Source organism: Bufo gargarizans, chromosome 11 (genome assembly GCF_014858855.1).
Source record: "Bufo gargarizans isolate SCDJY-AF-19 chromosome 11, ASM1485885v1, whole genome shotgun sequence".
Classification (NCBI taxonomy): domain Eukaryota; kingdom Metazoa; phylum Chordata; class Amphibia; order Anura; family Bufonidae; genus Bufo; species Bufo gargarizans.
Genome location: NC_058090.1, coordinates 18570087 through 18582161, shown reverse-complemented (window position 1 = coordinate 18582161; position 12075 = coordinate 18570087). Strand labels below are relative to the sequence as shown.

Sequence of the window (12075 nt, the reverse complement as noted above, 5' to 3'; positions counted from 1 at the left end):
ACTTATATATCACTGACATATTCCGCAGCGCTGTACAGACATTCTCATCACTTATATATCACTGACATATTCCACAGCGCTGTACAGACATTCTCATCACTTCTATATCACTGACATATTCCACAGTGCTGTACAGACATTCTCATCCCTTCTATATCACTGACATATTCCACAGCGCTGTCCAGACATTCTCATCACTTCTATATCACTGACATATTCCACAGTGCTGTACAGACATTCTCATCACTGACATATTCCGCAGCGCTGTACAGACATTCTCATCACTGACATATTCCACAGCGCTGTACAGACATTCTCATCACTTCTATATCACTGACATATTCCACAGTGCTGTACAGACATTCTCATGGGGCTTGCAATCTAAGTTCCCTGTCAGTATGTCTTTGAAGTGTGGGAGGAAAACCACGCAAACTCGGGGAGAACATACAAACTCTGTGCAGATGTTGTCCTTGGTCAGACTTGAATCTAGGACCCCAGCGCTGCAAGGCACCAGGGCTGAGCTCTGAGCCACCATGCTGCCATTGCTTCTCCATGTGTCAAGACACTAAACGGGGAAGATTCTGTCCAGCGTAAGGCTATGAGCAGTGTGGTCCTAACTCTGAACTGGCAGTCAAGTTGGTATTAGACTGTAATTGCCACCAAAACCAGTCCGTTTTCCAGTCAGTGGGGCCCCCGCGGCGCTTCCCCCTCACTGACGAGGAGGAGAGCCTGGGACTCTGCAGCACCTTACAACTTTATAGCACATTTTATTTCACGTGTGTCTTGTTTCCACTATAAAATGAAGCCGCTTGACTCCGTTTCATCTGAGCGTTTGTTTTACATTCTATAGAGAAGCCACTTTAATTGAATCATATCCTGGCAAATTGGATTTTCATTGAATTGCTGCACCTACAGGCCGTTTGCATTTGCCAGCATCTGTTTGGCTCCTGATAGTCGGTGGATGGAGCAGGTTCTGTGTAGCGATGAGATCTGCAGTGCCCCCCGGGTCATCCTCATATGAGTGAAGTTTAATTTTACCCTTTGATATCACTTCCCAGTTGTGCAGACGGCTGTGGTCATGATGGATCCATTACTAGTAATTACTACCAAGGTCCTAGAGGGGGCGCTGCAGACACTGGGGGCACTAGTGGTTGTGAAGTCTCACCTGCTAATTCTTGTGTTTCGTCTTGCAGAGTACTCGCATGGCCCTGGATCACCTGGAATCTGTTCCAGAAAAGCTCAGTCTCCTGGACGACATGAAGGATCTCAATGTGAGTGGAAACGATTTGGTTTGCACCGTATGATGTCCGTGGGACGGGTTCTCACCGGTATCGGCAGCACATGTCTGTATTCACAGTGCGGGGGGTCGCTTGTGTCCGATTCCTTTATGTTCTCCTCTAAAGTGACCCTTCCCCTGTTTTCTAATGGCTTTAGATGTAGAATTTACCTTAAAGTGGTCCCCTAACTTCAGCAAATGCATTTATTATGTAGAGAAAGTTAATACCAGGCCCTGACTAATGTATGGCGATTCCATGCTGCCTCCTTTGCTGGCTGGATTCCTTTTTCCATCACATTATACTCGTCTCAGTTCCATGGTTGTGAATAGACTTCGGATGATCCATCCAAAGTCGATTTGCGTAATAATTCATTTGTATACCGTACGGAGCGAAAAACATTTCCCGAACTCTGGTTCGGTTTTAAGTAGTACTCTGGAACCGAAACCAGAGTTCGGGAAATGTTTTTTTTTTACAGTAGGAATACATTTTTGAAGTTATTACCCAAAGTGTCGAGAGACTTTGTGAAGTAATAACCGGCTCATAGGAGCCAATACATTCTAATACTGTTCGCAGCGCTCGCTCCGTACAGTAGTCAAATGAATTATTATGTGAAATGACTTTGCATGTTCCATCCGAAGTCGATTCGCTCATCCCTAGTTACGACCACCCTGTAATCCAACAGCTGTGGTCGTGCTTGCACACTAGGAAAAAAAAAAGCACCGTTTTATGTGCGCTCCTAGTCCCGGCCACCAGAGAGGCTGCCACTTTTTCCTATAATGTGCAAGCATGACCACCACTTATGGAGTGCAGGATGGTCGTAACCATGGAAACGAGCAGTGTATAATGTGATGGAAAAATAACTCCGGCCAGCAAAGGAGGCAATATGGAGAATCACAATACATTAGTCAGAGCCTGGTATTAACTGCATCTACAGGATAAATCCCACGTGCTGAAATGAGACAACCCCTTTAAATTATCAATTTGTATTTCAGTTTCTCCTCTTGTGGATGTAGCCAGCAGTGTAAAGAATGGGGAGGGGTTTATTATTGCCATGGCTAACATTTTTCTATAGTTTCATTAATACTTGATTTATTACATATAAAAGTCCACTATACTGCATCCAGCATAGGCTAGAGTGGACTTAGATGACAACCTCCTTTCTTTACACTGCAGGAGGATTTCTTAGTACTATGCACCTTGTGTAAACATTGCACCATTCCCCAGTTCTAGGCGGCCATTATTGTGTGTCACCAGGCCTGGCGCTTTAGTGTGTGCTAACCAATGTGGACCACGGGGACACGAGGCTGTTACCTTTAATCTCCAGACCCCGAGAGCTGAGAAGCGGCAGAGTCTGCACAATGTGCGGTTGTAATGAATAGACCCCTAGGCCATTGGTATTCACTGATCTGAGGAAATATTCCGGTGTGAGGGAACAAAGGAGGGAATACTGTACGGAGCGACCTTGAGAAAATGATCTGAATGGGGCTGGCATGAATGAGCGCCATTCTCTGGGCTGCAGTGTCAGCTCTGGGCTATAGTGCCGCTCAGACCTTCTGCCACAATTGGGTCCTGTGGAGGGAGAATAGTGATGGGAACGTGCGACACGGCTCTGAGAAGTGCATTGTTCCATTCAGCCGCCCCGCGCTCCGGCCCTGGGATTAGCTGCCTCCCAGACCGGCCGCATTTTGACGTTTCTTTCCTATTTGTGTAGTGGACCTTACTACGGAGAAGACAATCGCAGGCGGTGGGGGAGGGTCATTAACCAGGGCTTAGTATTGGCTCCTGGGTGAGGGATCGATGGCGAGGCCTCCCTTGCAGCTCTTGTGCTTTTCACTTTACAAGGATTCGTTTTATCGGTGCACTTACGGGGGGGGGACGCTGTCCCATATGGTGGTGTGTGCGCAGAGTGATGGAAATAGGAAACAGGTGTGCCGTCATGGTTACGCTGTGTGTATCACAGAAGACGGGGCCGGCTTTACCACAGCGAGCTCGCACTCCTGCTTCTAACTGTACGGGAATTGGGGCCAAAACACAAAGAATCAGATCTGAGGACAAAGAATCCCAAGATGCTTCATGCCAGCGCCATACATCACCCCTGTCTGCCCCGTGCCCGAGGATGGGAACATTCCTCCAATAAATTCTCATCTTTCACTTGGCCACATGGACGAATTCTGGGGGGAGGGGATGCAGTAATGGGCCTCCATGAGGTTCCCCCTGTGTTTGATGTTTCAGCTCGGTCTCCTCATCTGCTCCGGGGACCAGTGATGCCCACTTGTGTACTGCAGACGGGGGAGGAAAGTGGTGGGCACAAGAAAAGGCGCTAACCCCTTCAAATGTGTCGGGGTAGAGGAGAACTATGGGATCATATTAGGTCCAACCACTGGGACCCCATACCCCACAGGACCTCCTGAAATGAATGGAGCAGCAGGTTGCGCATGCTTTTGGTTGCTCTATTGGACTGCCAGAAAAATACAAGTCTCCGGCAGTCCCATGGAGAATGGAGTGACACGCCACGAGCCTGTCCACCCACCCTGTGCATTTTGTGGGGTCCCAGGAGCTGAACCCCTACCAGTCTAGTATATCCTCTATCACTTGGACAGGGAACATTTCTACAAGTGTGCTTAAAAGGGGTCTTCAGGGTCGGCCATCAATATCTGACGGGTGGTGGGTCTGACTCCCAGCGCCCCTGCCAAGCAGCTGTTAAGAGGCTGAGGCCCTTAGATGAGAGCCACGGCCTCTGATGTCATGTCCATTGGGCCCTTGTAAGCCTGTTCCATGTCAGTGGATGGGATTCAGCTAAAATTCCAGTTCCTACTGTGAAGAGGCCGCAGCTCCAATACAGGACCTGTAACCTCACACTCTGAGGCATCTATTGACTCTATGATGTGCCATTACTCTGTTATTCCCACTAGAAGGTATGAATGAATTGCTAGTAGTTGGCATTGAAGGTCCATCCAGGTGGCACCGGTTTGGTGCGTGTCCCTCCATAGTCTGACAATGGCAGCACGGATTGGATAATGTCAGACCATTACATGGGGGATGCAAGTAGTTACTAGAACAGACCTGTCAGGAGAGGCGACTGGTCCTCTTTAAACAGCTGGAGCCGAACCTCCACCAATCAGATGCTGATGACCCATCCTGAGGGTAGGTCATTAATAGACCCCGTAAAGGTCCCATCTGGTTTAGAAAAAAAACATTTCTGACATTCCATGAATAGTGAGTTGAATGTCACTCAGCCGAGGGGCTTCATTCTGCATGTGCCGCCACGTTCACCCACTGATAGGTTGGTGGCTGGGCAGCATGAAGCTCCTGCCAGGGTCCCTTTAAGGTCATTGGCAGACGCTGTAGGGGTAGCGCTTATCCTGGCCGACATCTTATCTCGTGTCTTGTTGTTTACACAGGACTCTCACCTGCAGAGGGAAGTGATGGAGGAGCGGTACGCTCAGTACCGAGAGATCGTGGGCTCCCTGCAGCAACAGCTGGAAGATTCCAAGCGCAGGATCCAGGAGTACAGGGTAAGTGGGTGCTGCAGCCGCTGTGCCAGTGTATTGTTATAGTTAATACATTTTATGATGTACCTGCAGCGGCCATATTGGTTGACACGATGAACACACTTTTCAGGAACTTCAATCCAACTTTAATTTGGTCATAAATCAGCTTACGTGTCCGGCCGCACCTAGCTCATTATCTGCTGCGGCTCTCGCCCTATGGCGATTCATGCTGCATGTGGATGTGATGCATTAAAATCTTGTCCACTTTGCTAGTACTGTGGAACGCTGTGGGCAAATCCATCCCATGTGAATATAGCCTAAGAGATCATCGCGTAGTGTGAACGACGAGAACCAACTTTCTAATAAAACTCAATTAGAAATACAGGGTGCCTCACGAAAGGATACGGCCATAACAATTGTAGACATGAGCTGTGGGGCACTAACTCCACTTCATCAGGTCCCCCTTTACTCTCAGTGCACCTGTCCTGCTGAGAAGTTTGGTAGCTGCGCTGTGGGTAACGGGCGGCGTTGGTAAAAACTTTCTGTGCTTCATTCACTGAAAATCAGGACGATCTCAATTGGTTCTGCTTGGGCCCGCGCCATCCGTCTCCGCGCCACCCTTCACCGCGCCTGTAGGGAAAAAAATAACTGTTTAGGGTGAGACCAAAGTTACGTTGAAATGAAGCACGCCATTGTATTTTTGGTGATGTTTTCTACCTGTTTAATGTGTCACACTCCTTCCAATCGGAAAAACTTGTGCTGAATTCAAGATGGTGGTCTTTAACTCCTTAAAGGGACACTGACAGTTCCAATAGCCATAATTAGCTGTACATATCCCTGCACAGGTCGTCTAATGTGCATTATAAACATATAAGTATCTCCCCCCCCCCCCTTATGAATACAGTAAACTCACGTTTTATAACCTGAAGTAATCGCTGTTCTTTCTGCCCAAGGGGCAGGTTTCAGCTCCACTTGCGCCCGGCCAGCATCAGCCCAACCGCCGTTTTTGAAGCGCCGCCCAGCTCATCAATATTCACTTCGCTGGGCGGCTTCTGCAGTCCCCGACCTTCCGAGATCCGGTGCATGCCCAATAAGAAAGCTATGGGCATCGGACTCGCTTTCAGCTTCTGCGCATGCGCCCGGCACCCATAGCTTTCTATTGGGCATGCACCGGATCTCGGAAGGTCGGGGACTGCAGAAGCCGCCCAGCGAAGTGAATATTGATGAGCTGGGCGGCGCTTCAAAAACGGCGGTTGGGCTGATGCTGGCCGGGCGCAAGTGGAGCTGAAACCTGCCCCTTGGGCAGAAAGAACAGCGATTACTTCAGGTTATAAAACGTGAGTTTACTGTATTCATAAGGGGGGGGGGGGGGGGATACTTATATGTTTATAATGCACATTAGAAGACCTGTGCAGGGATATGTACAGCTAAGGCTACTTTCACACTAGCGTTCGATCGGATCCGTTCTGAACGGATACGATCATATTAATGCAGACGGAGGCTCTGTTCAGTACGGATCCGTCTGCATTAAAATGGCAAAAAAAAAGCTAAGTGTGAAAACAGCCTAGTGCGGATCCGTCCAGACTTTCAATGTAAAGTCAATGGGGGACGGATCCGCTTGAAGATTGAGCCATATTGTGGCATCTTCAAACGGATCCGTCCCCATTGACTTACATTGTAAGTCTGGACGGATCCGCACGGCCAGGCGGACACCCGAACGCTGCAAGCAGCCCTGATGCTCCATTCAGACTGCATCAGGGCTGGACGGCTGCGTTCGGGTCCGCTCGTGAGCCCCTTCAAACGGAGCTCACGAGCGGACACCCGAACGCTAGTGTGAAAGCAGCCTAATTATGGCTATTGGCCCCGTCAGTGTCCCTTTAAGGACTCGGCCATATTTCACCTTAAGGACCAGGCCATTTTTTTGCAAATCTGACCAGTGTCACTTTAAGTGCTGATAACTTTAAAACGCTCCGACTTCTCCAGGCCGTTCTGAGATTGTTTCGTCACATATTGTACTTCATGACACTGGTAAAATGGAGTAAAAAAATAAAAATTTCCAAGTTTAAATTTCTCTAATTCTATAATAAATAGTTATTACTTTAAATTCCCCATGTCTACTTCATGTTTGGATCATTTTGGGAATGATATTTTATTTTTTGGGGACGTTACAAGGCTTAGAAGTTTAGAAGCAAATCTTGTAATTTTTCAGAAATGTTCAAAAAACCCAATTTTTAGAGACCAGTTCAGGTCTGAAGTCACTTTGTGAGGCTTACATAATAGAAACCACCCGAAAATGACCCCATTCTATAAACTACACCCCTCAAGGTATTCAAAACTGATTTTTACAAACTTTGTTAACCCTTTAGGTGTTCCACAAGAATTTAACATTTTTTGGCCAGATTTTCCATTTGAATATATATATATTTTTTTTACTTTTAACCAAACTCAATATTTATGGCCCTGATACAGAAACACCCCATATGTGGTCATAAACTGCTGTACGGGCACACTGCAGGGCGTAGAAGGAAAGGAACGCCATACCGTTTTTGGAAGGCAGATTTTTCTGGACTGTTTTTTTACACCATGTCCCATTTGAAGCCCCCCTGATGCCCCCCTAGGGTAGAAACTCCATAAAAGTGACCCCATTTTAGAAACTACGGGATAGTGTGGAAGTTTTGTTGGTACTAGTTTAGAGTACATATGATTTTGGATTGCTCTATATTACACTTTTTGTGATGTAAGATGACAAAAAATTGCTTTTTTTTTTTTTACAGTTTTCTTAAATTACGGTATTTACATGAGGGGTTAGGTCATGTGATATTTTTAAAGAGCATGTTATTACAGACGCGGCGATACCTATTACATCAATTTAAAAAAGTATAGATAAGTTTTACACAATGATTTCATTTTTGAAGCAAAAAAAAAAATCATGTTTTAGTGTTTCCATAGTCTGAGAGCCATAGTTTTTTTCAGTTTTTGGGTGATTACCTTGGGTAGGGTATGATTTTTGCGGGATGAGATGACTGTTTGATTGGAACTATTTTGGGGTGTGTATGACTTTTTGATCGCTTGCTATTACACTTTTTGTGATGTAAGGTGACAAAAAATGGTTTATTTAGCACAGTTTTTGAGCAATGATTTGAGCAGGCACCGGCTTCCGATCACCGCCCGCTGCGCGGTGGTGATCAGAAATACACAGGGCGTACATAAGGCCCTGTGTCCTGAAGAGGTTAAGATGGCCACCATGTTGATGACATGTCAAGCAGTTTTGCCCGTTCCCTCACACTTTCCAGACAGAGATCCAGTTCTTGACACAAACGGTTTTCATTTTATATGGATGAGGACCTGAGCAGATTCATGTATATTATGAAAAGATAATGTATACAGCTGTAAGTGTGTATACAGAGATACCGGTCAGTACCGCCTGTAGTGGGGGTACTACTGAGGTACCGCAGCATCAGCTATGGGTTCACAGAGGATAAAAGTGCCAGTGTAATATCGTTTTCTAGCATGTGTCTTATAGAACAGGAGGAGCTGAGCAGATGAATATGAAACGTTTTGTGGGAAAGAGTCAGCTGTCAGTCACTAGTACACGGGGAGGTGTCATCAGTGATGGTATTACAAAACTGAACTTATCCCGTAGTTTCCAAAATGGGGTCACTTTTGGGGAGTTTCTACTGTAGGGGTGTATCAGGGTCCCTTTAAATATGACTTGGTGCCTAAAAACCAGTCCAGCAGAATCTTCCCTCCTACGCCGTGTGCCCATACAGCAGTCTACGACCACATATGGGGTGTTTTTATAAACTGCAGAATCAGGGTAATACAGAAAAATAAATTGATTTAAAATTGAAAATCTGCCCAAAAAAAGTGAAATTTAGAAATTTCATCTCCATTGAAAAGCAGAGAAAGTGATATTTTGAAAGTGGTACATTTTGAATTTTTTAAAATGTTATTATATACGTAAAGATTAAATGTATCGACTCAAATTTACCACTGGAATGAAGTACAATCTCAGAACGGCCTGGATAACGGTCCAAATGTATAACCACATCAAGTGACAAGTCAGAATTCCCAAAAATTGCCTTATGATCTTATGAGTGCGGGACAATAGTCCTGCGGGCGGCCCGACGTGCACAGCATCATGGTAATCTATGATGCTGTGCGCACTATCAATGCCGCTACGGGACATACGGTCGTGTGCAAGAGGCCTTACACAGAGAATACCATCACTGATAACACCTCCGCGTGTACAGCCATCTATGTATACACACTCTGTTCTATAAGACTAGTTTCATACATGCTAAAAAATATTACACTGGCGCTTTTATCCTGACGCTGCGGTACCGCCACTACTGCAAAAAACGGCAAAACTAATATCTATAATATGGTTTTGTGCGACAATTCCCCACACTTCTTACAATACCATAAGCAGAGGTAAACGTGCCTTCACAGCATCAATCCAAATATATGTATATACAGTGCCTTTCAAAAGTATTCACCCCCCCCATGACTTTTTTCGTATTTTGGTGCCTCTCAACCTGGAATTAACATGGATGGTTTGTGGATTTGTATCATGTAATTTACAGAACATAGCCAGAAATGTGAAGATTTTTAAATTTTTTTATTGTGAAGCAAACAACAAATAGGAAAAAATAACATAAAAAGTCGATGTGCATAACTATTCACCCCCCTAAAGTCAACAATCCCTCGAACCAGACCACCGGTCAGAGAGGCACAGATATGATGTAAGATAGTCTTTTATATCTGTCTGTCCAGGTCAGAATTATCCAAGTTGTCGGGAGATCTATGAAGTGTCCTTTAGTTTTGTTGGGGCAAAACCCCCACCTCGATGATTGTCGGGGTCCTAGTTGAAGTTTTCGGAGATCTGACACAGACACACTGCTGAATCAGGTTCTCTCCTTTATTCCACACAAGCGGACATCTTTATAACACTACAGATCAGCACAGACAAAGCTGGCCACCGCCAAAGGGGTGGAAAGTGAAACTAATGATTTGATTGGTTATTCATAAAAGGCAATACTTCCGCATCATCCTAACAGAATTCGGGTCCATTCACACGTCCGTTGTTTCTTTCCTGATCTGTTCCGTTTTTTGCGGAACAGATCTGGACCCATTCATTTTCAATGGGTCCTGAAAAAAATCGGACAGCACAATGTCTGACTTTTTTTCAGGACCCATTGAAAATGAATGGGTCCAGATCTGGTCCAGATCTGTTCCGCAAAAAACGGAACAGATCAGGAAAGAAACAACGGACGTGTGAATGGACCCTTCTAGTAATTAAAACGTTTCTGCAGCCATTCTTTTCAATGTTAGTATTCGTTAGAAGTAGGGGTGCACCGAAATTCCGGCGGCCGAAAATGGGCCTAATCCATTTCGGCCGATATTGGTACATATCAGCAGAAAATAGCGGGGAGGGACTGGGAGGAGGAGCTGGGGGCCGGTACGTTCACTGTGCTCCGGCCCCCAGCTCCAGTAGTTATAAAATGTGTGCAATTAATACGGATTCTATTCATGAGGCCCCCTCTGCAGTAGAACATTCAATACAGCCACATCCTACTCACAGGGCTGTTATCTTAATGCTGGCCGGCCGGGCAGACGAGCGGCAGCGTCACGACTGACGTCATGTGCCCGGCCTACTTTCTGAATGAAGGAGGCGGCGCAGGCATGTGACGTCAGTCTGTGGATGGCACTGTTATGGGGTGGATGGCACTGTTATAAATATCATAAAAAAAAAAGTATTTTAAAAGTATTTGGGCAAAAAGGCAGTTTCGGTTTTCATTGCTGCTGACATTTTTACTTTTTTTGTTATTAATCGAAATGTAACGATTTTTTTTGCAAAAAAATGTAATTTTTCACTTTCAGTTGTAAAATTTTGCAAAAAAACCGACATCCATATATAAATTTTTCGCTAAATTTATTGTTCTACATGTCTTTGATTAAAAAAAAATGTTTGGGCAAAAAAAAAAAAAAATGGTTTGGGTAAAAGTTATAGCGTTTACAAACTATGGTACAAAAATGTGAATTTCCGCTTTTTGAAGCAGCTCTGATTTTCTGAGCACCTGTCATGTTTCCTGAGGTTCTACAATGCCCAGACAGTAGAAACACCCCACAAATGACCCCATTTCGGAAAGTAGACACCCTAAGGTATTCACTGATGGGCATAGTGAGTTCATAGAACTTTTTATTTTTTGTCACAAGTTAGCGGAAGATGATGATTTTATTTTATTTTATTTGTTTTCTTACAAAGTCTCATATTCCACTAACTTGTGACAACAAATAAAAACTTCCATGAACTCACTATGCCCATCACGGAATACCTTGGGGTGTCTTCTTTCCAAAATGGGGTCACTTGTGGGGTAGTTATACTGCCCTGGCATTCTAGGGCCCCTAATGTGTGGTTAGTAGTTTGAAATCAAAATGTGTAAAAAATGGCCTGTGAAATACTAAAGGTGCTCTTTGGAATGTGGGCCCCTTTGCCCACCTAGGCGGCAAAAAAGTGACACACATCTGGTATCGCCGTACTCAGGAGAAGTTGGGGAATGTGTTTTGGGGTGTCATTTTACATATACCCATGCTGGGTGAGAGAAATATCTTAGCAAAAGACAACTTTTCCCATTTTTTTATACAAAGTTGGCATTTGACCAAGATATTTATCTCACCCAGCATGGGTATATGTAAAATGACACCCCAAAACACATTGCCCAACTTCTCCTGAGTACGGCGATACCACATGTGTGACACTTTTTTGCAGCCTAGGTGGGCAAAGGGGCCCACATTCCAAAGAGCACCTTTAGGATTTCACCGGCCATTTTTTACAGATTTTGATTTCAAACTACTAACCACACATTAGGGCCCCTAAATTGCCAGGGCAGTATAATTACCCCACAAGTGACCCCATTTTGGAAAGAAGACACCCCAAGGTATTCAGTGAGGGGCATGGCGAGTTCCTGGAATTTTTTATTTTTTGTCACAAGTTAGTATAATAAGAGACTTTGTAAGAAAAAATAAAAAATAAAAAAATCATCATTTTCCGCTAACTTGTGACAAAAAATAAAAAATTCTAGGAACTCGCCATGCCCCTCACGGAATACCTTGGGGTGTCTTCTTTCCAAAATGGGGTCACTTGTGGGGTAGTTATACTGCCCTGGCATTCTAGGGGCCCTAATGAGTGGTAAGTAGTTTGAAATCAAAATGTGTAAAAAAGGACCTGTGAAATCCGAAAGGTGCTCTTTGGAATGTGTGCCCCTTTGCCCACCTAGGCGGCAAAAAAGTGACATCTGGTATCG

At 45.0% G+C, this 12075-nt stretch overlaps 1 protein-coding gene across 2 annotated transcripts in view; it reads left to right on the top strand.

Annotated features, from left to right (window-relative positions):
- Positions 1–12075, top strand: part of CEP128 (centrosomal protein 128) — a 112505-nt gene that overhangs the window by 77511 nt on the left and 22919 nt on the right. For both annotated transcript variants that reach the window (XM_044271616.1, XM_044271615.1), the window contains 2 exons: positions 1194–1271; positions 4679–4792. In XM_044271616.1, the coding sequence (XP_044127551.1) occupies positions 1194–1271; positions 4679–4792 (192 nt within the window). The remainder of the gene's footprint in view (positions 1–1193; positions 1272–4678; positions 4793–12075) is intronic.